This window comes from Candoia aspera, chromosome 17 (genome assembly GCF_035149785.1).
Source record: "Candoia aspera isolate rCanAsp1 chromosome 17, rCanAsp1.hap2, whole genome shotgun sequence".
NCBI classification, from domain to species: domain Eukaryota; kingdom Metazoa; phylum Chordata; class Lepidosauria; order Squamata; family Boidae; genus Candoia; species Candoia aspera.
This window is the reverse complement of record NC_086169.1, coordinates 5,560,478-5,588,222: the sequence shown is the minus strand read 5'-3', so window position 1 is coordinate 5,588,222 and position 27,745 is coordinate 5,560,478. Positions and strand designations below refer to the sequence as shown.

The 27,745-nt window shown below is 42.2% G+C and overlaps 2 protein-coding genes and 1 non-coding gene across 3 annotated transcripts; all 3 read left to right on the top strand.

Annotated features, from left to right (window-relative positions):
* Positions 1-9,647: 9,647 nt before the first annotated feature.
* Positions 9,648-9,721, top strand: TRNAR-UCU (transfer RNA arginine (anticodon UCU)). The gene has a single exon. It is a non-coding gene; the product is annotated as a tRNA-Arg (tRNA).
* A 5,297-nt stretch (positions 9,722-15,018) lies between these two features.
* Positions 15,019-15,960, top strand: LOC134506855 (olfactory receptor 6N2-like). The gene has a single exon (XM_063317219.1). The coding sequence runs from the start codon at positions 15,019-15,021 to the stop codon at positions 15,958-15,960; it is 942 nt and encodes a 313-aa protein (XP_063173289.1).
* Positions 15,961-26,298: 10,338 nt separating this feature from the next.
* On the top strand, positions 26,299-27,243 carry LOC134506854 (olfactory receptor 6N1-like). Its single transcript, XM_063317217.1, has one exon. It carries the CDS (start codon positions 26,299-26,301, stop codon positions 27,241-27,243), a length of 945 nt encoding a protein of 314 aa, XP_063173287.1.
* Positions 27,244-27,745: the final 502 nt, after the last annotated feature.

Genomic DNA, 27,745 nt, shown 5'->3' with positions numbered 1-27,745 from the left:
AAATAGTTCAAGGGTTGGGTTTCTTCTAGCTTGTGTTGGGAGATTGAGGGGAGAAAAAAAAACCCAGAGAATTTGCCTTTGCTGACCATATGGGCTCCAAATGCCTTGAGAACAGAGCTTCACGGAAACTGGCTTCCATCATCCCATTAGAGAGAACCACCCTGGGAATAATGACCCTTCTCTGATTGAAAGGAAGGAAGTGCTGAGTCCAGAATGCTGAAATTAGCGAACCCAGATGTTTAATTGCTGAGAAAACCATTGCAAGTTCTGCCTCACCTTTGGTCATCTTACTAACTCAACATCCACTTCCAACGAACAGATATGGAGCTCACTGGAACATTCCCTAACCTGGAGGGGCAGAATTTGAGGAAGGAGAGGATGACCTCCTTTGTATATGATGGCCTTGCTACCCTTAGTAATCTCATAGGGCGTACAGGAGCCCCTGGGTAACTGTCCAATTTTGCTAGTGAGTTTAGCTTGCCACAGAGCTTACACACCCTTGAAACAGAAAAGCCATCTATTTAAAAAAAAACACCATTAATGGGAATAAATGAGGTGGAAACGGCAGGGTTTAGCTTGCTAGGTGGATCAGAGGGCCTCCATCTCGTTGCAAATGCACTACAAGAAACTTAATTAAGGTATCTTCATGTACCAAGACAGATAAAGGGCTCTCAATTCCCTCTACCCCGCCCCAGAGTAGAAGGGTACCTTCTCTCCAGTGGTTTGTTTCTGAAATTACAACACTGGCAAGGACATGTAACTTATAAGGCGAAAATTATAGGTTCTTCCTTCAAGAGGAAACATCTGAAGAATGGTGTTATGTGGGTATCAAATGTCAGCTTTCGATCTTTCACAAATGGCTCTAATGATTTTGATGCCCTTTCCAGACCGTCCTATACAGAAATCCTTTATGTATGTATGTGACTCATTGGCGTTCATGTGATTCAGTCTCTGTCTAGCATGTAGATTTAACCCCAAAGAAGAAATAAATTTAATCTGTTAACGAAATAGATGCTTGTGTAGCTTAATGAAGACAAGCAAGAATCGATTGAACCAGATAAAAGACTGAAAGGAAGAAATTAGCCACGTCTCTCTGCTGCCATCTGGAGGCCATTCTGGATATAGCTGAAACACCCACAAATTTAATGTGCTAATGCCCTGAGGCATCAGGTTCAGAAGATCTTTCTCTCTCTCTCTCTCTCTCCCACAGATCTCCTTATGAAAGCACACTTGTGAATATAATTTGGGTTGAGTTCACACAACATTTAACTGGTTACTGAATGAATGGATGGTGGGGTGGACAATACAGGGTAACATAAACTAACAGAGGCTGGCTTCACACAACACTCTAAGCCAAAAAAGAAATAATGCAGGTTAAAATTAAGGATGTTTTAAAGGAATGTGGAGGTAACCTTAACAAGGAATGCACAAGCCATTAAAAGAGGAGAAATGACCAGTTAGTCCTGGAAAAGGAGAAAGCATGAGAAAGAAACTCAAACTAACCACTTCTTGATTCTGTTTAGTATAAGATGGGGCAGGGAGAAACTTTGGCAGACTTTCAGGATTTTGTTATAACGAAGCTACATTCCAGGAATCCTGACCTGGCCTATCTCAAAGATGGATACATGCTGTATGAATGCAATGAGTGTGTGTATCAGTGCCAATGTAAAAGTGTATATTTGGGGACTTTGTGAATCAACTGGAATCTGAGAATATCTCTGTGGGTGTTTCAGTGTTAATCAATTAGTGTTAATCAAGTAGTAATAGTAACTTATTTAATTAAATACATTTAATTTCAGCCCTGATCCCCGATGTTTTTGTATGGACCACACCCACCTTTGCAACATGGCTCATGGCCATTCAAAAGCTGATGTGGCCTTTGAACCTACCATATATGCAAGTTCCCGCTTAGCTCTTTCGGTCAAGGATGGACAACCTGCACCATCTTCTATCCTCATCATCCTTTACTTCTGGCCCTTCTGGTTGTGGCTTGATGGGAGTTAGAGTCCAACAGAAGGCCACAGATTCTCACTATAGTCATAATGACATACTCAAAGTTTTTCTCATTCCACTTGAAACCAGCAGTTAGAATACAAGCCAAGGGTGTAATTGAAAGTCTGGAAGTTTGTGTGTGTGTGTGTGTGTGTGTGTGTGTGTCAGAAGCACCTACCAAGATGCTTCTGTATTGAAAGGATTTACCAGTGACATCACCGTTGCCCAGGGGACGCCCGAGGGGTCTCCTTTCATGTCCCTGTTATCTTCCCACCAAAGTGGTATCTATTCATCTACTTGCATTTGCATGCTCTCGAACTGCTAGGTTAGCAGGAGCTGGGACAAGTTGACGGGAGCTCACTCCGTCACGCAGCTCACGCTCTCGGGTTTTGAACTGCTGAGCTGCTGACCTTTAATGGTCCTCTGACTCAGCATCTTAACCATTGAGCCACCATGGCCCCTGTCTGGAAGGTTAAACTCCCCCTCCCATCTTCAGAAGTAGGTCTAAGTTTATTTAAATGAATTTTATCTATCCCATAGAAATGGCTATAATAGCTTATCAATCGCTTTAAAATATCTCAAAGATATGGCTTAGGCATTCCTCTTAAAATCAGCCTAGAAGTAATGTTTATTTTCACCACATTTATTCTTCCCCTTAAGCTCACAGGAATTTTCAACCACCTATTTATACTGATATTAATCTATGTCATGAAATTAAAAGTGTTTACATTGTCTAACAAAGGTATCTTCCTGAGGAACCTCAGTTTATGGCTTAGATTAATTTATCTCCTCAGTGACTGCCAGGAGTATCCTGGATCGGTAGATTCTTGCTGTAAGCCATTGGACAGCACATCACCCTTTGGCTTAAAAATGTAAACTGGGTCATTTTTAAAGGAGCCCAGAATTTAACTTGATCTGGTCGAGCCCACCTGCAAGCCCACCAAGTCAGAAATTGTCAATAAGAAGTATAAGTTGCAGAATGACACAGAGATGGATTTGGAATATGAAGGGAGAGTCTACCATAGGGTCAAAATGGAGAAGACCGTGCTGTGGGATTGCCTCAAAGTGAAGACAGCAGAGAGTAAGGTGCAGCTTTCCAAACATCTGGAGATGGAAGTGAGCACCCAGAACACCACCTTCTGAGGAACAATGGCATCTGCTCCAGAGAAGCCCCCAAGGTACCAAAACTGTGGCAAGAGGCATCCAGAAGGATGTCCCAGCTGGTAGCAGTGACTCTAAGGACCCACGGGTAGAAGTGAGGGGCACTGAATAATTGCAATTCTTGGTGACTTCCTTTCTGACTGAACAATTACAAAATTACAACTTATGTGCTGAAGCTGCTGTTCCTTTTCTTCCCTGCTGTTTGCTTGCAGTTGCACCGACAAGCTATTTAATACTTTTGCAGGGGGAGGGGGATTTTGCCATGGAGCTTCGTTTTTCATATTTGTGCATTCAAAAACATATTAACATGCTGATAAGGAGGCTCCGCAAATGCATGTGCCAGCTCAGCACAGACAAGTGCAACTTTTATCCCTCAAAAGGGACCATTCTTCAAATGCTGAATTGCCAGTCTCTAAATCATCACCATCACCATCTGAAATGTCTGTATAGAAGGAAAGCCTGCAAACAATCATACAGTAGTATGAATAGTATTCAAGCTTGATTAAGGGGAAACAAAAGCACATGGGTCAGGCAGAAAGGTGTTGAAAGAAAGCTATATTAGGACCAATGTGCGACAAAACTACGCATTAATTTTCGTTCCACAAGAAAGAAAAGGAAAATCTCGAATGGAATTGAAAATCGGCGGAGCTGAATTAAGCCTGGAATAAGGAAGAATGGAGAAGACTAACAGTTTTTAAAAGAAGAAAAGTAGAACTCCTTAGCTGATCACAATCGTGCTAATCTCTCTTTTCCTCAAATACATTTTTGCGTATCACTCCCACCTGGCAGCTGCATTTACAAGTGAAAATCAGGGCAGAGGGAGACATGGTTGAGATTTGCTCAGGGTGAAAACAGACACATCCATAGCCTACATTCACACAAGATGGTCAACCAGGTTAGCTTATGACTTAGCAGTTGCATCATTTACGCAAACAAAAAGCTGGGTTAGTTTTAACATAGCTTCTTGAGACGGGGGTGGGGGGGAGGGCGGTATGCCATCCTATGTTAGCCTTGCCCATCAGGTAAGGTTATTCCATGCATTGTGTGAACTCAGAAAATGGGTAACTAAGTTAAGCATCTACACAGACCCACCCACCCACCCCCAACGCACATAGCACAGATGCTTGGCCTGGCCACACATGTTGTTCTATGTTTTGTACATTTGCATCTCCTGATTTTGATTAAATCAGGAGCGTGTCCTCGTTGTCCACTTTCTGCTTGCTAAGCCTGGCATTCTTGAAAGCTCCTGAGTCTCTACTCACCCACTTCATTGCAAGTCATCAAGGAACCCATCATCTCAGCTTGGTTCTTTCCCTTAAAGAGGGCAATTCTCTCTCTTTCCCTCCTTTCCTCTTCTCTTCTGTATTTTAAAGCCAGATCAATTCTCACTTTATTGCTGCTTTCCCATGCCACACAACCTAGTTCAGTTTTTACAAAGCCATACATGTGGAAATGGGTGGGTTCTAAGAGGAGCTAAGGTACTAAACTAGCCACTGACCTTATCTATCATCAAAAAGGCTAATATTCCCCCCAACAGATGTTCTGTTCCTATAATAACTGCACAGAAATGTAAGCTCAGAGAGAGGCAGAAGTTGCATGTGATCCTGGGAAAAGACACGATTGCTTTCAAGAGTAGCAAACACAGATCCAAAACACTGCACAGCCATAATGGAAACCCAATGAATAAATAAGTGGTGCCTGTCCGTTAGCGTGAAAATACCCTGCAGTGTTGGAAGTCCTGTTCATATATTGCAACAGCTTCTTGGATCATTTGAAAACGTAGTGTAAAATTGTTCCTTTAATCAGGAGAACAGTTCCTCTGAACATTTAAAGCAGTAAAGATGACGCAGAGAAAATGAACATGGTACAGAGATGTTTTAAAAATAAAACAAAATTATTGGTTGTTAATAGCACTGATATTCTGTACCGTGCTGGGAGCAGAACATCGTTTTGGAAACAGAAGGGAGGTCTTTGTGTTTCAGTAATGCAGGGAGGAAATGGACCTTATTTCACGTGTGAATTTATTTATTTATTATTTATTATTCAAATTTTGCTACCGCCCATCTCCCCCAAAAGAGGGACTCTGGGCTGTTTATAATAAAATTCAAACTATAATAATAAACAATTAAAATCCTATAAAAATAAAACAATTTACAAATATAAAATACAATATAAGTAAGTGTAAAATCCAAGAGGCCAAAAAATTCTAATCAGGTGGGAGGGGCTCTAAGGCGCAAGCCAACCCCATGAATGGTTGCCCACCTTCCCGCCCCACGCGAGACAGCAGAACCAGGTCTCCAGACTCCGCCGAAAGGCCAGGAGCGATGGGGCCAATCTCACCTCCGGGGGCAGCATGTTCCACAGGGCGGGGGCTACTGCAGAGAAGGCCCACCTCCTGGACCCCGCCAGATGAAATTCTCTTAGAGACGGGGTCCGCAGCATGCCCTCTCTGCCTGACTGGGTGGAACAGGTCGATGTAACTGGGATGAAACGGTCCCTCAGGTAGCCTGGCCCCATGCCATGTAGGGCTTTAAAGGTGATAACCAACGCCTTGAATTGGACCCGGAAGCAAACTGGTACCCAGTGCAGCCCGTGCAGTAAAGGTGTTACATGTGCCAAAGAATTCAAGTAGCAGAACCTTCCAGATATCAAGACTTCTGGAAAGCTTACTGTAATTATCCTGAACCAACCTTTCTAAGACTGTCAGCTTTACTTCAGACCTCAGCTTTTTCACCCTCTATCCTGTTTGGCCCCATGATTTTTATGTTCCCACGCCTGGCTGAACTTGGAAGGCACTCCATGCCCCCACAGCAATGAGATCCTAGGCATATCCAATTAAAAGGATCACAGATGGTAGGATAAGGGCAGTTTCAAGAATAAGAAGGATCTTCTTGCCTCTGATGGACATATCAGGCAGCAACATTGACATTTTTTTTTGCACAATCCATCTGGTGTGCCAGTTACACCCTCTCCTAGATTGAGGGGCCCTTCAGGCAGCCACTCATGCCCTAGTCTCCTTGTGACTTGACTACTGCAATATGTTCCACGTGGGACTGCCCTTGAAGACCACCTGGAAGCTTCAACTGATTCAGAATGTGGCAGCGTAATCAGTAATGGGCATGCCTCTATATATGCCCATGTAACACCTCTGCTTTGCAAGCAGCATTGGTAACTAGCTTGCTTCTGGGTGCAATTCAAGATGCTGGTTGTTACCTGTAAAGCCCTACATATCATGGGGCCTGATTACTTGAGGATCAGCTGCACCAACTGTACAGGACTGAATCGGCCAGGCAGATGTTATATGAGACAGCAGTCCTGTCTCACATAACATCTGCCAGGCCGATCCAATCCTGTAGGATTGGTGCACTCCAGGTTCCTTCAATTAAACAATGTCATATCTCAGAACCCCAGAACTGCCCTCTGGAACAAGATTCCCCCCAAGATCTGGAGGGGCCCCACTCTGCTGTTGTTTAGAAGAGCCATGAAGACCTGGACCTTCACCCAAGGGCTTCAGCAAGGAAGAGTGAGACCCCTCACTTCATTCCGCTTGCCATCTTTTATCTTTATTTTTTATGTTGTATTGATTTTATTGTAATTTCTTTGTTTGATTGTTGTGAACAGCCCAGAGTCACTGACAGCTGGGCTGAATACAAGCTTAATAAATTATTATTATTATCATTATGGCATAATCACCATATTAACTACTTACAATCCCTCTAACTTCCACAGTTGTAGGAAATTTAAAGTAAATACTCAGTTACTTGAATTACTGGGCTGTAAAAATAAATGAAGGAGAGTCAAAGATAGAACTCAGAGACCCCATACCAGGCACTGGAACCTTAAAAGCTGCCCACAGGAGCTAATCCTGCAAAAAGGTCCTCTTTGCCTGAAATCACGGAGAGCCACTGTGAGTTAAAGCAGTCCATGCCAGACTCAGCAGAGCAGAGGTCTGTTTGTCAGACAGACAGGGGGAAAAAAACACATTTTTAAAGGGGGTGGGGGGAGGACTCTTGAAAACCAGCAGTTCTATTTTATCATTTCTGGACAGAAAGCTTATACTTCACCACAGAAGTTACCCTTTTGGTGAAAGCTTTAATTGGAGTGCAGCCATGCCTTTGTGGAGATAAGAGGACCGAAGACACCACGCCTGTTCCCATGGTAACTGCTCCATAGTGATGCTTCGTGGACTGGCAGGCCTGCAAAGCTCCATCCAAGATTTACAGGGTGAAAAAGTCAAGAAAAGAACGAAGTGGGGTTGGGGTAGTGGGAGATGGAGAAGCTCCAAGATACATCCAACCCAGATAAAATTGAAGTCCAAAAAAACACGGTGGTGGGAAGAGAGAAAGATAGAAGAAAAGGAGGACAGCAAACAGGGTGTTAGAATGTGGCAATGAAACTTAGTGAAGAAAGGTTGGGTGTCGTCAACCTGGAGAGAAGGTGATGAAGAAGCAAGACCCAGCTTCCAACCAGGAGAGATGGGCGGTGATAGAACTTGAAAAATAAATAAATAAATAAACAAATCAGTGGCACAAGCCATTTCTTTCTCAATGGCTTCTTCAGGCAACACTCTTAATCAAGTCTATTAAAAACCTAATGGCTACAGTCACACAACGTGGTAAGTTTGGTAATGGCTAAGCCTGGTGTGGGGGGGGGGCGGGTTGTGGCTTGCCTTGTCTCATGAACCCCACCTGTTTGTCTTATTTATGGTATGGTGTATTGTGCAAACTGGGAAAATAGGTTCATGCAGTCACTAGGTGAATTGTTTATATGAGTCTGGAGCTTTGACAGGAGGTGGCTCTCCAAATCAGTCCATGGTGGAACCCCAACCCCACTTGTACTATGATGGAGTTCTTCCTTTATTGTTTTTTTTTCCTGCTCCAACTTGAAAGAAAAAGGAAATATCAGCCTCCCAATATTTGCACGTAGGAGGACAATAAAAATGTCCACTGCAATTGATGCCCAACTATCGCCATTGTGTGCTGCTGGAGCACATTGGTGAAACTCCTGAGGTGGAAAGCCAGATCCTTCACCTCATATATTCAGGTCCAACGTAAGCATGCATATTTATACTGATTGTCTTCCAAGCACTGAACCCTGACCCTTGCTAGAATATGCATGAAACTGTGGCATTAAGGGTTAGGAGTTCCATCACACCAGAATTATCTTTTGGACTTCATTTAGAAAAATCTGGAGATGACCATTTGTTCTCTGGAGTCCTTGGTGCCTTGTTGTTTTCTTGCAGACGTTTCATTGCCAGACTAGGCAACATCTTCAGTGCGAAGAGGGAGTGGGCCTTGCTCTTAGTTTATATGGCGAATACAAATATTTGCTTCCCTTTATTCTCTTCCAAGTATTTACACAGCAATACATTATGGGGTTTTCCCCCAAAACTAAAGGTTATAAACCACATCGGTTGATTTCATACAGCACTTGAAACCCAAACAAAGGACTTCATGGGTTTTTGTATATGTATATGTATATGTATATGTATATGTATATGTATATGTATATGTATATGTATATGTATATGTATATGTATATGTATATGTATATGTATATGTATATAATCCTGCTTTTGTAACTATTATCAAGGCGGGGAACAAACCCAATACTCCTTCCTCCTCCTCTTTTCCCCACAACAACAACCCTGTGAGGTGAATTGGGCTGAGAGAGAGGGACTGGCCCAAAGTCGCCCAGCCCGCTTTCAGGCCTAAGGCAGGACTAGAACTCACAGCCTCCTGGGTTCTAGGCCAGCACCTTAACTGGTTTAACATGTTGTGGAACCTGGCCTTTTCTGATCTGTTTCCAAAATAAAGTTGTTATCTTCTGCAGAAGCCAGACTTCTTTTATCAACCCCTTTCACATTGCCAGGTCTTAAATCCACTGCCAATCTAATTTAATGATATATGAGTCCTGTGCATAGTTTCTCTTAGTGTCCCGATCAAAACTATTCTGGCCAATCGTTGTGGGTTTTAAGCATTGCAATTCTTCTGTTTTGTTGTTGGCGTTTCTTTTCTACTTTTCTTAAGGGAAAGCTGCCCGGTGCTTCTCTGCATTTGCTGGGAGGACATTGGGCAGAAATCCCGCTGAAATGGAACGATGCGGTTGTCTTCAAAGCGGGGCATTTTGCGCTGTCCGTGGTGCTAGCCACAAAAAACTGGACTGAAGGCTGTCAGTGAGCGGAGATTTCAATCCCAGCTCCACGTTTTTGCTGTCTCTTCTTCTCTTTGTGACAGAGATGAAGAACACCCAATGAATTATATATAGAATTTTCCTCCTACACACACTCCCTTTCTTCCATGTTAAAGCAGAGGATGGGGGAATGTGGAAAGGAATCTATTCAATGAACTGAGGGAACAGGATTCTGGCTCCAGGTTTTCCCTCTGCCCCCCAACAATGCTACACAGAAATAGCAGGATGCTGAAATTGCTTAGCAGTGATGCAGAAGGTATGTGCTTTTTCAGTTCTGGTCCTGATGCTGAGCTTGCGGTGAGGTCTCTGTGGCGCAATGGACGAGCGCGCTGGACTTCTAATCCAGAGGTTCCGGGTTCGAGTCCCGGCAGAGATGGTCTCCAGGACAGGTGTCTTAATTTTTCATTCATCTCGGAGTAAGGAATACTCATCGCTTCTATTTAATTCTAAAGGATTTGGAAAGGAAAAATGAACAGCAGAGACCCAAATCCCCTGGGCCAGGCCATCTGGATTCTTTCAGACGTTTATCACCAGATTTACATGCCAAATGCTTCTTCCTTTGTATTTCTTTCTGATTTTGCTTTGCTTGTCTTGAATGGAGGCCTTTAATGTTTTAAAGTTGTTGTTGTTGTTATTATTATTATTATTATTATTACTTCCTGGATTTAAAATCTAGCAATACAGTAGGGTTTTATTTACTTGCCTATTTTTAATGGGAACACTATCTCCACTGGCATTTTCCCTAAACAGTGATTTCTTAACCAAAAGAAGGGTACTCTTTTTTCTATTTTTTTTCTGCTTTTGGTACACTGTATCTTGAGTTTACCTTCCCTGTTCAATTAAAATAATTGCATCAAAGTATCTCTGTTTAAATTAGAATGTAGAGTTCATTAATCCTCACTTTCTTTGTTGCATTTCAGTCCCCTGGCTCCACTGAGGGGTTGGGGGCTAAAGAAATTCCAGTGAAGTATTCTGAAGAGATAACTTGGTTCAGAGGTCAGCAACCTTTTCAGGCCCTGAATGCCTCACCTCTTCCCTAGAGCACCTACAATCTCCCAAGATTACCAGATCTCTTGAAACTTCAGCCATCTCACCTTCTCATGTCAGAAAATAAAAACGTTATGAAACGTTTTGCCTTTTTTTTTCCTGAATTGTTTAAAACAGAGGGAGCTGCGAGAGTCATCAATGCCTCCAAGCATTTGAGTCCTCTGACCCTAGGCATTTTTTTTTTCGTTTTAAAAGGAATGCATGAATGAACACACACATACACATACACACTTGGAAATATGTTTTCCTTCTGGTGTTTCCACGTTCATATGAGAATTATGCTGTGTCTCCATGGTTTGATTACAAGAAACCCAAGCAACAGTCAAGAGTCTTGGTAAATTCACTGTCCAGTTTTGGAAAGAGTGAAATCCAGTGGAGGATATGTTGAATCCACACTGCTGCCAGTTTCTGGGAAAGACACCTGCAAAAATATTTCCTCCTGGAATCACAGTCCAGTGTTGAAAGACATTATGACAAAGGTTCCATAAGGCTGTTTTGTGGCATCACAGTAAAGCTGAAGAAGAACTCATGAGACCTTCAAGAAAAAGTGTTCCGCTCACATTGATCTCCATGCCTAGTGAGATGTTCTTGGAATTCCCAAAAATCCAACTGTTTTGTACAGCTTGAGTTGGCCTAATAGAGTTATGGCCTCTGCTCATTTGGATTTCCTTTTTTCATGGTCAACCCCATTACTACTGCTTTTTAAATAAATGTTTGCTTCTCTTTCCCTCAACCTAAGCAGAAGGATAATAATCCTACAAGCTGGAGAATAAAGTGTTTCGTGGCTACTAGCTGTGGAAGATGCTGGCCAAGATGGAGGCACTGGTCTATCTAGCTCTGCCTTGGGTTTCCTGGAGAAAGGGGGGCAGAGGGTTAATGAATTATTAATATTTGCCTGGATGTATTGCTGTTTCTCTGCATGGCTGTTGGGTTAGTGGTGGTGATAGTGGTGGTCTTACGCTGTTTTAGGCCTTTTTAATGATTTATTTCTTTTGAATCCCTACTAAGCTGCCTAATGGATCCTGCAGGATGAAGAAGTATTGCGTAAACATTTTAAGAGGGAGGAAGAACAATTTCCTGCCAGTGGGAAAGGATATGCAAAGCCATTGCAGTGGGGTGGATAAGCTGTGGACCCTTGCACTGTATGCGGCCATCAGCCTATTTTATGTATTTCATAATCTATTTTTAAATGGAGGAAAGACATACAATTAGGAAAGGAAGAGGAACACCATGAATTAAATGCCAAACTCTGCAATTTATCTCTTTCTTCTGCAAACTTTTTCTAACTACTCTCCCCGAGAAGTTTTTTCTCTCTTCCTTCTCCATGTTAATTGAGTAGAGTTAATTACTCCACAGGGATGGAAGGAAGCCATGCTGGGCCTCATCCCTTCAAACAGAGAGTTGAAAGTGAAGTTCATTTCCCTTGTTTCCCTGCAAACAAACCCCTTAACGCATAAGTCCCAAATGTGGGTGATGCGACTTTTGCTTCCTCTGGAGGAAGAGAAAGGACAATGAAAACAAACTCATTAAGAGAAGTTATCCCAGAAGTGTTTGTTAATGTAACTTGAGGAAGACAACAGAAGCTCTACTGGGAAGAAAGAGGACTTTGGGGGTTCAGTATTGATTTTATTTTGATGATATGATTTCCATGTTTTTGGAATTAAGGAGTTACCAGCAACTGCATTCACACAATACAATGTTGAATTTATCCACTATCTGGGTTTGCACAACTAACCAAATAGGCTATGTTTGCACAATATGCTAAGCTACAACACAAACCAAGGTTTAACTGTCCATTGCAAGTTATGCAAACACAGTTCCTAAATTTTAACTGATTTGGTTAAGCATGTTTTATAAAGATAGCAAATGTCTCATTGACATCTTTGGAATTACTGAAAAAAATCTAGTGGTGCCTTCCTGAAAAATCAGCTCAAGCATTTTGCTACTGAAGAAGAGGACAAGATGGCATTTTGATTCCATTCAGGGGCCAACTGGATAGATTGCTTTAATGTTTATATTTTGTCTATATGTCTTTTCACACACATAAACCCAAAAGGGCATTCATGGTAAATGACAGAAATCACAGTGGAGATGGGACAATGTCCTAAAGTCAGCAGGCCACCTTTGAAGGAACATAACAAACTTTACAGGATACCTAACTATCCTCAGGCATTTTGCCACAACACACCATCTGCCTTGCTCTGCCTAATGGTTGAGCGAGTCCTGATTTCACTGTTTGAATGGTGGCTTTCAAACTTTAGGTACTCTTCAACAACAATAATTTACTGGGGTGGCAGCAACCAGAGACTGATGGAGCTCTAGGCTTTATTTCATTTCATTTCTGAGCTTTTCTAGCTCCATCTCAAATTTTGCATCCATTTGCAATTCTTTACCAACACCTGCACAAAATATCTGTGCTCATTTTCGTAACTGTCTCCAAATTTAGTGCCTTTTTCCATTCGTTTTCCTCTAAGATAAACATTTTTTTTGTTTTGTTTTCCTTTGGGGGAGATGGGCGGTGCCAGAAACTTGAAATATAAAAAAATAAAAAAATTGTCCCCCTAAGATAAATTCTTTCCTTCGGTATATACATTTTATATGGAGGAGGGGCAGGGGAAGAGGGAGGAAGAAAGCAGCAGCTTGCAAGGTGCATTACAGACGTTGAACAAACTCCAGCATAGAACAGTACCACGGCGTTGTTCCAGATACAGATACAGAAACTTCAACTCTGGCATCATCATATAACCATGGCAGCTAGACAAATTTCTCCACCAACTTCAGAAACAATTTTGATGCATTTGGGGTCTTTCAACTTTAGCTTCTTATATACAAGTGTAGACTTGTATATACATACGGCACATGAGATATATACGTAAGACATATACGTATGTCTATACATATGAATTAATACCAAATTAAGACCAGGATCTATAGTTATGTCTATTACTTGTTGATTGCTTCAGGCTGGGTGGAAGAACCACTGAGGGTCCTACTTGGTATTGTGTTGGGGGAGAAATTGTTTTCTTCTAGAACCCCAAAGGACCAGATCAGGAAAAAAAATCCTAAGCCCTCCTCTCTCTCTGGAGACATAAGTGGCTTCTGTAAGAACAGAAGCCTGTAGCATCTCTTGCTACAGAAGGAGGAACTTGAGAAACAGCTTTGAGTGTGAGTACTTTGAAGCTTCATCTACAGAGCATCAACGGTGTCTTGAAGTTCCACCTCCAGAACTCCAGCTATGGAGATCTCAGGATAATTTCCAGATTAGATCTACTGTAAGAGAAGATAGAAATACAGCCTCTGAATGTCCTCATTGTCCCAGTGCCTAAGAGAGAAGATATTTGAGGAGCAATGAAAAGAAACATGGTGTGAATCTTTCTCAAAACACTTCACCTTTAAAGGAGAGGAGTATGAATTTTGGGTAGCGGTAAGTGATTGCCCATTTGTTCCTTTTTGCTAATTAACAACTTCCTTCAAAGATTTTTAAGCAAAGACGTGATGGTGACTAATTCATTTACCAACATGCCATACACCAATCGTTTCAAGGATAACTACTTATTTTCACTTCCTGCCTTTGTCTTTGCAGTTTTATCTGGAATCAGATTTGCTGGAAAAGATACAACACAACATATTAACAAAAATGTTTTCATTGTCCGAATACCTTTTCAACTGTTCCTGGTGTGTCTGTTTCAGTTTCTCAGAGCTGAAATTGTAAGATAAGTACTAAAATAGCTGAAGTCCTACGAACCTTGGAAAATCTAAGTTTTTCCCATCCCTCTTCTCTCCTACCATTCTATGAAAAGACGCAACAGAGCTGCTGAAGATAGAGTATTCTGCCATTAAAGATTACGTTCTTCTACCCATCTAGCATCCTTTATACAACCTTTTAGAACAAGGGGGACAGAAAGTAGATCTGGGTGTTCACCACAGATCAGCAAGGGTTTCTGACACCCCAAACTTCCAAGCATATACTTGAAGAAAAAAACCAAATTAAAAGTGGGTATTGGTGTGCAAAGATTGTGGGCTCATCCGGTTCTGTTCTTAGAATTCCTGGGTAGAGAACGGTTTTATTCTGAGCGAGCATCTTTTATACAGAAGCTCCAGAGGAAAACAGACAAAGCAAAACTAGATTTTACAAGTGTAAATTCTGCCTCTCTTGGCTTTAATGCCAATAAATACCAGGAATACTTGCCATTTTTAAAACTTCTTGGAAATAATAGTGCATTGTAGTTCATATATGTCCATTGCCATGGTTTGTTCTTTCTCCCAAATGTATTAGGAAAATCCCTTGGTTTTTCTTCTTGCTGTACAAATGTGTAGTGGGATATTTTAAGGTCATTTAGGCCACTGCATTTAACAATCTTATTCTCTTATGCATATTAATTCATATCTTTTTTTAAAAAAAATGATAGGGCAGCATTGCCGAATTTGGAGGGATGTTCCTCAAAATGTTTGTCCTAAAGTTCTTTCCTGATTATACCAATTATCAAAACTAGCTAAACTTGGGTTTGGAAGACCAGCAAAGCCCAAGTGCACTTGGCCACTCTCAAAATAACCTGTCTGCTTTTGTGGTCTAGTTGTCCCTGAACTCCTGTGAATTTTTGGTCCACAGAGCAAGCCACAGGAAACATGGAACCCTACAATCACACCGAAGTCATTGAATTCATCATTGTGGGATTCCCCAATCTTCAGCACTTCCAGAATGTCCTTTTCATTTTGCTGCTCCTTGTTTACCTCTTCACCATCTTCGGCAATCTGTTGATTTTCACTATCATCCACACGGACTGTTGGCTCCATACACCTATGTACTTTTTCATCAGCATCCTTTCCTTCTTGGAGATCTGGTACACAGCAACCACCATTCCCAAGATGCTGTCTAACTTACTTAGTGAAAGAAAGAGCATATCCTTCGCTGGGTGCCTCCTTCAAACTTATTTCTTCCACTCTCTGGGAGCCACTGAATGCTACTTGCTTACTGCCATGGCCTATGACAGATATCTGGCCATCTGTAAGCCCCTAAGATACCCTTCTGTAATGACGACCAAGATGTGTGCACAACTGGCTGCCAGCTGTTGGATCTGTGGCTTCATGTGCCCCATCACAGAAGTCATCCTGGTCTCCAAGTTACCTTTTTGTGGCCCCAACCAGATCAAGCACATCTTCTGTGACTTCCCACCACTGCTCAGCTTGGCCTGTACTGATACCTCTATCAATGTCCTGGTTGACTTTGCAGTCAATGCTTTCATCATTCTAGTGACTTTCTTGTTCATCATGGTCTCTTATGTGAAGATTATCCAAGCTGTCTTGAAGATCCAGACTGCTGAGAGCCGTGAGAAAGCTTTTTCAACCTGTGCGTCACATCTGACAGTAGTTCTCCTCTTTTTTGGAAGCATCATTTTCATGTATGTGAGGCTGAAGACAAGCTATTCCTTAGAGTATGATAGAGCATTTGCTGTGATCTATGCTGTCCTGACTCCATTTGTCAATCCTATAATTTATAGCCTTCGAAACAAAGAAATCCTAAAGGCAATAAAGAGGAGAATTCACCGGAAGAGCCTCCTCAGACCTTGAATCCCTTGCAGTGGGCTTCAGAAATAGCAATCCACAATGAAATATGCAGTGAAATTTAAACTTGGGAGGGGTGGCCTAGAGTGGAGAGTACGGGTCCAATTGACCATTCAGAGTTATAGCACAAAAGGCCAAATATCCGAATTACAATGTCTATCATCATGACCAGGATTTGATTACAATATCTACCATCAGCATGACCAGGATTTGTAGTGCAACAAGTGGGGAAGAGGTAAATGTGTGTATATTTATATTATGCATACATATACATGCGTGCTTGCATGCTGTATATATTGGGGTATATTGTGCTGTATTTCTGTTACTACAACCAAGCTGGACCAATCCAGTATTCCTATTTATAACATCTAACTGGCCAGCAACATTACTCTTGGGACAACTCACCGATCAAAGATTAATCTCACACAAATACCATCAAGCCATTATGGCTTACTCAACAAATCTGTTTCAACCAACATTTGGGGAACAGAAGACATAACTGCACTCAGCACTTACTAAATTCTCCAGCAGCAATACCCTCTTGTCACAGGAGAACACTGAACAACCAGTGCAGAAATGGGGTGACCTTTTCTCCATATACTAAGAAATTGCCCTGTAATCAAGTTACTTTTTGGGACAATGCTGCTGATTAGATTTATGTGAGAGAGATATTCTCATGATCTCATTTTTGGGATCCTGGCTAGCCTGTGAAGTTTGTGGTGGTGGTTGTTATTTTAAAAACTAATTTGGAATTCATCTTCTCCATTTTGCAGAGTGCTGGGAAGCATTTGGCCCAGAGAGATCAGAAAAATCACACACCAGGCATTTCTATAAAAATGAATTTATTTACAGAAAGCACAAAAACATATTTACAGGCTTGTGCATTCACACATGCTCTCAGAGAGGAGCGAGCTGCTTACTCGGCTGCAAGGCTAAAAGCTAAACAAAAGTCCTGCAAGCTGCCTTCCCCTCAGGCAATGCAACTATTAACACCTAAATTGAGGACAATTAAATTCGACCTCTTCACCCGGCCGATGCTTAAGGAAATACTTAATTACCATGGTAGCCAAGAGCAGAAAAAAATGCCAACACTCCATAGTACCCATGAGCTTTCATGTCTAAAAATCGACTAATGCAAGTTTGTTTTCTGTAAGCAATTTTCACTTATCATTTATTGGGCACATTTAGAATCGCCCAATTTCCATGTCAGATTTCCCTGGACACAGGTTATCTAAGGTTTTCAACACAGATTTATCTTTCAATCATTCTGAGTTTTATTAAAATGCAAATTTATTCCAGATTACAAGAAGTTAATTTAGAAAAACAGATAATTCCGAAGGAAGGCTAGCATAGGATATTCACTTGATTTACCAGATCTAAGTGAACCACACAAGAAAGAACTGAAAGAGCTTCTACAAGCATTCCCTACTATATTTTAGAAAAAGTATTGAATTATTATTTGCTTAATAATTCAAAGCTCAGTGTTTGGCAGATTACCTGAGCTAAGCGTGTAAAATAGTCCCTTTTCAAACGTTTTAATCAATGTACAGTATGCTTTCTGCTGGTAAATGAATGTAAATAAAGCGTATACTCCAGATTTTGAGATCTCTGTAGACTGTTTTCAATTATTCTTTTTTACAGTTATCCATTTCCGGAAGTCTCCAATTTCAGAAATTCACAATGAGTAAATAACTTTGGCAGCTGACATTTTATGATTCTTCCTAGCTCTTCTTCTTCTTATGGTTCTTCCTAGCTATTCCTAGCTAGATTTACCGATATGACAAAGGAATTTAAGACCAGTTGACCGCCACTTACTAACTGGACACCCTTCCTCTACTCCGCACAGCCTGAAAAACCAAATGCTACTCCCTTGGAGATATCTGTATCTGATAAGAGCTGTGCGTAGTTTCAGTTCAGAGATTTGATTCATGAGCAAGTCGATCAAACCGAATCAAATTTCAGCATCGGACTGGATCAAATCCATTTGGCAAATTGATCCAAAACCTCAAACCCAACCTTAATCCTCTGAATTGATTATTTGTACCACATTACAGAAATCTGACACAGGTAACAGTTCAAGAAATGATGGTTCAGTGATCCATAATCCTTGGGCCACCCGTTCTTCATGAATTATTATCTTATTAATATATTCCTTGATGTATTTTTGCCCAAAAGGCTTTCAGAGAGGTTTAAAGAGATAAGCAGTAAAGTAGAACTAATCCTGGATCATACAATCTAAAAGACATAGCAGGGAAGGAAAGGGAGGTGGGGAGGGAAGAGGAAAATCCACATATAGTTCTTAATGTGACTAGTTGGGGTGGAAAGGATCCAGGTAGTCAGATGCAATGACTGAGGAACTGTGACATGTTTGGGGAGACTAAACCTGGAGGTTCTTTCAACAGAGATGATGGAATAACCATTTCTGGTTTAAAAATGGCCACACACAGAGAGAGAGACACACACTTCCAATCAATAAAACTCACCCGGGTCCTGGATGCTTCCTGATGAGGCTCTTACTAGAGGAGTCATCCGACCACCAGTAGCCATCTATTTGTGCAGCTGAATGGGAATCAACACATTCCATTTGGTCTCCACTGATTTTGCGTCCCTGGCGAATTCACCTCTGAAAGCCTCCCCAGGTGCACCAGCTCCATTTTGTGGATGCAAGCCCTTTGGAAACAGGACAGCAGAAGAGCCCAGATCCTCTGTGGGGTCCTTTGCTGGGGCCACATTCTGAGTCCTTGCCAGGCTGTCCCCCAGAGGAAAGCCAAGCGCTCTTTTCCGCTTCTGATCCTGAGGACAGAGCAGAATCCCAATGGTACGTTACAGGGGGAAGACTTGAGCAGAAGATCAGTGGAAACTTCTTGATGGTCAAAGCAGATCCCCAGGCGACATTCCCGCCTAGGGGCTCATGGTTCCCCGCTTGTCCGACATTCACCCACCAAGGAAGGGCAGCCACTTGGTGGAGGCACTCCGACTGGGTTTCCTGCATTGAGCAAGGGTGGACTAGATGGCCTCCCAGGACTATCCTCAGCATTCTGGCTGAGATCCACACATTTAACCATGTCAGTTCAAGCTCCAGCACAGGGTTTCTCAACCAGGGTTCCACAAGAGGTCCCTAGGGGTTCCCTGGGAGATCAGAACTTAGTTTAAAACTTATTTCAAATTCGGGCGACTTCACATTAAAGAGTTAAGTCTCGTTCTTTATTTTTAGTTTAAGAACACTGTGAATGCATCAATACAGGCCCACCCATGAAACGAATAGAACATTTTTGTAGCTTCTGGCCTTTATTTGAGCCTGGATGTGCAGGGGATCCTCAAGGCCTGGAAGATATTTCAAGGGCTCCTCCGGGGCCAAAAGGTTGAGAAGGGCTGCTCTAGCAGCCACATTCACAAAGCTTGGCTTGTGGTTGGTTGGTTCTTTAGTTTATACGTGTGAACCGAGCTTGCTTAGTTCGTTTATGATTCACGTATTGTGAGAATTCGGAAATGAGTGAATTCAGTAACAAGACTCCATATCACTGGAGCCATCCTATGACTCCCTGTTCTTCCGTATCTGGAGGTTACAAAACTCTCCAGTTCCATGGTCGATGCTGAAACAAAATGAAAATGTGAATGCAGATGCCTCGGATTTAACCGCGATTTGTTTCCTCTTTTCTGATATCTGTTCTCTTAGACATCTGCATCCCTCGCTCAGCCACCAATTAGCTGGTAAGGGAATATCAAACCACGCTTACCTTGCCTTTGATCCTGTATCAATATTAATGACACCAGTAAAGAGTCAGATGATATACTTTTATAGTAAAGAATATAATATTCCTGGTTTTTAATACAAAAGAAGCGCTGCTATTTTATTATCAGATACACAAATCCATATTTATGCAGCCTAACATAATCATTTACATTACTGATTCCTGTAACCCATCAGCTGGCCCTCAACGGCTTATGGAATATTTTAGAAATACAATATTCTGCCTATAAAGAGCCATTTATCCTCTAAAGAGACCTCTGTGATGTTAATGGGAATTTAAAACACGCGCACCAGATGTTTCCGCAGAATAAAAGCTAGATGTGGAGCAGAAATAGAATAATAATGTCTGTATCCAAACCCCCTTGTTTTCTTCAGTGCCCGCAAATGAGAAAAATGGGACACCCCTACATTTTTTTTCATTGTCGTCAAAAAAACCAATGGGGAAAATCTAAACTTAAAAAATCGAGGTGCACACCTTATTTCTTGGCCACTGTAAGCCAAATATATTGTTACATCCTAAAATAATAAGAATAACAACAACAACCTCCTGAATCAAACAAATTATTATAACAATTATTATCATCATCAGTAAATGTTTAGGCCGCACTAGAAAAGCAGGTTTCCCCAGCAGTTTCCAATAGATTAAAGTCAGGATAAATTCTAAAATAAATACAAATATACAATATATCACACAGAACTGCATAACACTAAAATAATAAAACAGTACAATGAAAACGGCAGCCTAGAAAAAAACTTTCTGAAGAAGCTGACAAGAACTAATGCATTAATTAAAATGGTTAACATTTTCACTGCAATTGATCAGTTGAAACAATTATATAAAATTGGCCCCTTCCCAAATTTTGCAGTAGTTGGTCAATGACAGAAAAGGGACGTTAGAAAATAGTCTGTACAAAAATACATATCTTTATAAAAACAACGTACAGAAATGTAACTGCCCTTTCTTTTGCTTTCCCACCAAAACCTTCACGTGTTTCCCCCTCTGATTTGCTTTCCAAAAGATGGACCACACCAGGAAATCCACTCAGCAGGAAGGCAAAACCTACTGTTATTGAGAGTGGATATAATAGAAATAAATAAATAAATAAATAAATAACAGCATCTTGCAAGTCTGATTGTGCTGGACCTCCTTCCCCATCTTATACTCCAGTGAATCAAGGAGGTTTCTGCCTGAGCAGCTTCTGAATATTATCTTGTTTCCCAGGACTTAACCAATGTTTCAGCCTCTTTTGGCTATTTCATGGGTTTTGCACATTGCTCTCAAGGTCATCTTCCTGACTCTCTACACTTCCCGCCAAAATGCCTCATGGCTTTCCACCTGACTTGCCTTCCCGCCAAAATGCCTCATGGCTTTCCACCCGACTTGCCTTCCCGCCAAAATGCCTCATGGCTTTCCACGTGACTTGCCTTCCCACCAAAATGCCTCATGGCTTTCCACCTGACTTGCCTTCCCGCCAAAATGCCTCATGGCTTTCCACCCGACTTGCCTTCCCGCCAAAATGCCTCATGGCTTTCCACGTGACTTGCCTTCCTACCAAAATGCCTCATGGCTTTCCACCTGACTTGCCTTCCCGCCAAAATGCCTCATGGCTTTCCACCCGACTTGCCTTCCCGCCAAAACCCCTCATGACATTTCACCTGACTTGGCTTCCCACCAAAACCCCTCATGGCTTTCCACCTGACTTGCCTTCCCGCCAAAACCCCTCATGGCTTTCCACCTGACTTGCCTTCCTGCCAAAACGGCTCATGACGTTTCACCTGACTTGCCTTCCCGCCAAAACTTGCCTTCCCGCCAAAACGCCTCATGGCTTTCCACCTGACTTGCCTTCCCGCCAAAACGCCTCATGACGTTTCCCCTGACTTGCCTTCCCGCCAAAACGCCTCATGACGTTTCCCCTGACTTGCCTTCCCGCCAAAACGCCTCATGACGTTTCCCCTGACTTGCCTTCCCGCCAAAACGCCTCATGACGTTTCCCCTGACTTGCCTTCCCGCCAAAACGCCTCATGACGTTTCCCCTGACTTGCCTTCCCGCCAAAACGCCTCATGACGTTTCCCCTGACTTGCCTTCCCGCCAAAACGCCTCATGACGTTTCCCCTGACTTGCCTTCCCGCCAAAACGCCTCATGGCTTTCCACCCAACTTGCCTTCCCGCCAAAACGCCTCATGGCTTTCCACCTGATTCAATCTCTCGGTCTCTGGTCTGTTTTCCCACCAGATCTCCTTATGTTTCTCCATTGTGTCCTGAGCTCCAGGTGTTTTCTCTTTTTCTGATGATAGATGTCTCTCATCCCAACACCCCAAAGAGGAGTTTGCAGAAATGGTTACACCAGGCAACAATTTTCTGCAAAAAGAAGGTAGTCAGGGAAATTGTAACATTTTTGCATGTGTGGTGTCACGTTTGCATTTGGGAAAACATCATCATACAACTCAGGGCGATGTACATAATCCTCCCACCTCCTATTTTTCCCCACAACCACAACCCCGTGAGGTAGTTTGAGAGAGAGAGATTGGCCCGAAGTCCCATCCACCAAATATCCATTCCTAATAGCAAACTTTGAAAAACGGTTATCAAGTGGTACCAAACAAACAAACCAAAAATCCTTGGTGGATTGGCAAAAATGAAAACCCGAGAGAAACCAAAATGGACCTGCTTACTATCTGTCTAGGCAAACAGCATTTTGTTGTTCATCAGGGAACTTCTTGATGCCATTTCAGGAATGCTCCACCTTGTAACCAACCTCCCAAACTTGTTTATTAGTTCTGCTTGTAGTGTGCTGGCTTCTGACCTAGTTTAAATGAACTGGGCACACACAGAGATAAATAAACCCACACCTAATTTGGCACCAAGAGGATTAATTTTCTTCTTGGAACCGATTCTCCAAATTCCTATCCCTTCATTGTTAACAAGCCCCAGAAGATCAGGCAAACCAGTGGGGGGGGAATTGTGTGTGTGTGTGTGTGTATATATATATAATACGCATACAAATAATGCTTGAAGTTCACATCTGACCAGGTCTGGGGATCAGGTGAAAGGAGAATCCATTTGATGAACTTCACAGTCCTTCCCTCACTTGAAGCTCCAAGAGAGGAAAAAGGCTCTTAGGCAATAAGAAGTTGCGTGTGAGTGCTTGATTTGATATTAGCCGGTTTTTCATGCTAAAGGGTGCATTAAAATATACTCTGTGTCTGTCTGTCTGTGTGTGTGTGTGTAGTGTGTGTGTGTGTGTGCCCTGGAATCCATTTGGAAGGGGCATGTATATCCCCTTCCAGCTGGCTTCCCCAAATCCGAGTTCCCGACAAAATTCAGATTTATAATTCCGCTCAGTCTGGAGTTCCACTTCCATTTGTGTTGCTGTTCAATTCAGACTTCCAAATCAATTCAGGGAAAATATAAAAATAAACAAACAGCACCGTCCGTGAACGCACCAAAGTCCTCCATCCAATCTAACAATTGAATTAAGTTGCTGGTGTGAGCCAGAGATCTAGAGCTGATCCATAGCATCACCTGGATCACCCTGAAATGGAACCTCTGAACAGAACAGCCCCAATGTCTTCCCAACTAAAAATTGGTCTTATTGTGAGATTTATTTTTTACTGTGTGGTGGGGGAAACTATCCAGATGTGCACTTATTTCTGGAACAAACTAAGGAGACATGGAAACCCATAAAGGACAGGAAGTTCATAAGTCTTCCTCTGTTTTTGGCCTCCAGCACTTGATAATTCACAGCTAACTGCCCCAAACATGGAAGTTTCATTCTTAATTAATAGGGCTAACGTGAATCTAAAATCAGAGTGCCTTGCTTATGGCCGAGGAGAAATACAGAGTTTTCCAATCCTTGGATGCAACACGCCATACCAGACCCAAAGTTTCTAGTTCTGTTACAAAATGTTATCGAATGCATGGGAAGTAGCCTTAAAGACTATCCCTAATTAATCTGAATTTTAATTAATTTTCTATTAAATCAAGTGGAGCTTTGCTCCAGTGCCATCACTTCTTTGCCATATTTTCCAAACATTAGAATCATACAGTTGTAAGTGGCCGTTTTTAGGTCCTCAGTGCAGGACTTCAGATTAAAGTTTTGCCCAATAGATGGCTGTTGAATCTTGGCTTGTACAAAAGGGAGTCTGAACTTGTCCTGGATTATCTGAATCCTTACACTGCCCAGGACAGGACACAATGATATGGGAGGCAGAGTAAAGTGAAGCTAATATTGCCTGTGATTTGGAGCCTGTATTTCTGTGGATGCAACCTAAAACTGCAATCGCATTTGCCTTTTTTGCAGCCGCGGTAGGCTGTGGACACCCACTCATTTTCCATCCAGTTCAAATCAACCATTTGAACTACCGTAATTTGAACAGATTTGGAAAATCAGTCGGACGCCTTGATATGATGCTTTCCCCCCATCAATGTGGAGGCATACGATTCAAGCAAACCAAGGGATTCTCCCGACGAAAGTTTGGCCTAGCCTTACGGAACAAATTTGATTAAGCCCCTTTTTCCCCAAGAGGAAGGCCAGCCTGGTAGCCCACAACCACATCTCTCTCATTCCCCCACAGAGACCCATTTTGCCATCACAGCCCTCCCGCAAAGTTGGTGATGAGTCCAGATTCTGTGGCTAAGCATCCGCCTGAATCCAGGTCTCCCGGTAGTGATATAAGCTTTCCATGTTTTGCATCCTATTTGCCTTGCAATGAGCTTGATAACCCAGAAACATTTAGCTCCACTCTGCAATACAATTGCTAATTTCAGTCAGTCAAATAAAAGTCTAACCTCTCCAGATTTATGCAGAAGTAAGGACTGTGGGATGTAAGGGGACATAAGCTCTTGAAGGTCTCATTGACTTCAGAGCAACTAGAGGCTTTTTAATCTATTCTGCAATATTTTTTTTTTCCTACACTTTTTAAAATGCCATTATATCGCTTAGGTTTGTTTTTATATGGCCATTTTTACTGTCTTCTCCTATGTTCCTCTGATGGTTTCACTGAAGGGCTGTCTTTGCAAGAAACAAACAGAAATAAAAATAAAATCAAAGCACCCTATCACTTCTCTGAATGATGGCATGACCTTCTCTGATTAATATATCCCATGGGCCTGTATGTTTTTATGTGCCTTAGCCTGACTTGTCTAAATGCCAGATGTTTTCTTTGGGGCACTATGTATCTTGGGAACACATATTTTATAGTGGCCTTATACAGTATAAACTTCCATTGTTGTCACACAGCTGTGCAAAAACAGTGGCTACTTTTTAAAGATACCGACCTTTCTTTAGCAACCTCACTGTTTTCAACTATATCTCCTAATGAAGGATGTACACATTGCAAGCTAGGATTTTATTAGTATTAGTAATAATTGGTATAATTAGTTTTATCAGGACGAGTAAATGACATTTGCAATCACCGTGGCAATGCTGCTGTCCTTTAGTTAAGGAGATCTAATTTTTTTTTCTGTTATTCTTGGGGTAATTTATTGGGGTGCATTTTGGGGGTGGGCCTGAAGGAAGGAGAGGATGGGGCTAAAGCATGGGGGGACCCATTCTTTTTTTGACACCCTTTTCTTTCAGTTTCTGACACCCTCCACCAAGCAGCAAGAAAAAGATAGAGGCTTCAACGAGTGTGCCAAAAACTGTGTGTCTTGCATTTCTTTCCTACCGGTTCTCATTCAACTTGAGGAAAGGGAATTTGCTTTGAAATGTCCCTCAACGGAGTAGAAGGGTGCAGTGAAATTGTCTTGAGTGCAGTGTAGTGATTTTGAGCTTCACCTGTGTGGGATGAGGTGGCTGAGAAGCGGGTGTCTCGATCACTCTTTCCAGAAGTTCGCAGACCTCTGGACTACCCACCCCACTATTCGGTCCCAAGGCAAGGTTTCAGGAGGGAATTCCTCCAAGGGGCGAGGAGTTATTCAAACTGGAAAGAGTGGGCAGCAGAGAAGCTGCTGAATAATGGAAGAGTTGCCATCGAAAACTACACCGGTAGCAGCGCCCTCTGCCATGTCCAATGATCAAGTAAGAAGAAAAGAGAAGTGTGAAAGATGTTCTCAACCACCATGAGAATAAAGTAGAGAAACAGAAGCCTCTTTTGCAAGAGAAGGAAACTTTTGAGAGGTGGCAAGACAGATTTCAGCACAGCATTTGATTGAGCTGACTTCTTGCACGGAGTTGCTGAATTAGCCCAAGGATTGCATGTCCTTCTGAGGCCACAGGCTGGACAGCCCATCCTTGGAATCTCACTAGCCAGATTCTCCATACAAGTAGAAGCCAGGCCTTGACAGCTGAGAACCTAAAGAAGTCAGAGACGGGTGATGAGTAAAACAGAGTCCCTGGCTAACTTCCTGTTTGCAGTAGTTCTCTCTCTTCCATCCACTTCTTGAGATGAAGGGGAATTGAGGTCAATTTCCTTCAAGAGAGAGAGAGAGTTGCAGGCAAACGGAAGGCAGACAGAAGCTTTTCAGAGCTCCAAATCCTCTGCAGTGTTTCTCCAGTGGAACCAATTTACACATGACCACATTTGGCATAACAGCATGGTACGGCTCCGTTTCACTACTGAATGCCTATAACCCTGTTAATTTATAGATATCATGGAGACCCTCAACCAGACTAAGCTATCCGAATTCATCATTGTCGGCTTCCCAAGTCTCCAGCGCTTTCAGAAACCTCTTTTCTTTTTGCTTCTCCTCATCTATCTCTTCACCATCATTGGCAACCTGTTGATTTTCACCGTCATCCGGGTGGACTCCCAGCTCCATACACCCATGTACTTTTTTGTCAGTGCCCTCTCTTTCTTAGAAATCTGGTATACGGCTGCCACCATCCCTAAAATGCTCTCTAACTTGCTCAGCGAAAGGAAGCGTATTTCTTTCGACGGATGCCTCCTACAAATCTATTTCTTCCATTCTCTGGGGGCCACTGAATGCTACCTCCTCACCGCCATGGCGTACGACCGGTATCTAGCCATCTGCTGTCCACTGCACTATTCATCCACCATGAACAACAAGAGGTGTACCAAACTAGTTGTCACCTGTTGGGTCTGTGGCTTGCTAGGCCCCATGGCTGAAATCATCTTGGTTTCCAAGCTGCCCTTTTGCGGCCCAAATCAGATCGCGCACATCTTCTGTGACTTCCCCCCATTGCTCACTTTAGTCTGCACTGACACATCCATGAACGTTCTGGTTGATTTTATAATCAATGCTTGCAAAATCTTGGCCACTTTCCTCCTGATTTTAATGTCCTATCTGAGGATCATCCAGGCAATCCTTAAAATCCGTACTGCCACTGGGAGAAGAAAAGCTTTCTCCACGTGCGCTGCGCATCTCTCTGTTGTGGTCATTTTCTTTGGAAGCATTCTGTTCATGTATGTCAGGCTGACAAAAAGTTATTCGTTGGATTATGACCGGGCGCTGGCTGTTGTTTACGCTGTCCTGACCCCTTTCCTTAATCCGATTATCTACAGCCTGAGAAATAAAGAAATTAAAGCAGCACTGCAGAGAATGTTTCAGTGGCAGAAACGAAATACTCATCAGTAAACAGAACAGCTCTATAGAGAGAACATTTGAAAGCCAAGATGGAAAGGGGGAAACATAGAAAGCACCTTCAAGTAGTTTATTTTTATTTTTTATGTTTATGCTTTCTCTCTTGTAATTATTGTTTTTTGTTTGGTTTTTATTCGATGTATGCCACCTGGAGTCTCAAGCTGGGTGGCTATCTAAATCTTCCAAATATAAATAAATAAATAAATAAATAAATAAAATGATATAGTGCCCACGCTGCTGTTTGCTATATATCAGTAACAGGATCTGTTACTGGGAATAGCACTCACCGTTTGCAATGAGCCCAGCTCTTTTCTTTCTTTCTTTTTTCCTTTTTAATTTTTGGGGTTGAGAACACTAAATTAGATCCAGGGTTCAAGATTCTGTGATGTTCTTTGCAGACGGGAAAACGGCTTCTTTTGTTCTTTATGCAAATGATAGAGCCTTTATATAGTCTAAGTAGGTCACAAAATTCACAAGTCTAGAATCTAGAAGGGTA

What these genes read in the sequence shown, in the direction of transcription:
- LOC134506855 (XM_063317219.1), top strand. Translation starts at nt 15,019, where the DNA reads ATGGAACCCTACAATCACACCGAAGTCATTGAATTCATCATTGTGGGA.
- LOC134506854 (XM_063317217.1), top strand. Translation starts at nt 26,299, where the DNA reads ATGGAGACCCTCAACCAGACTAAGCTATCCGAATTCATCATTGTCGGC.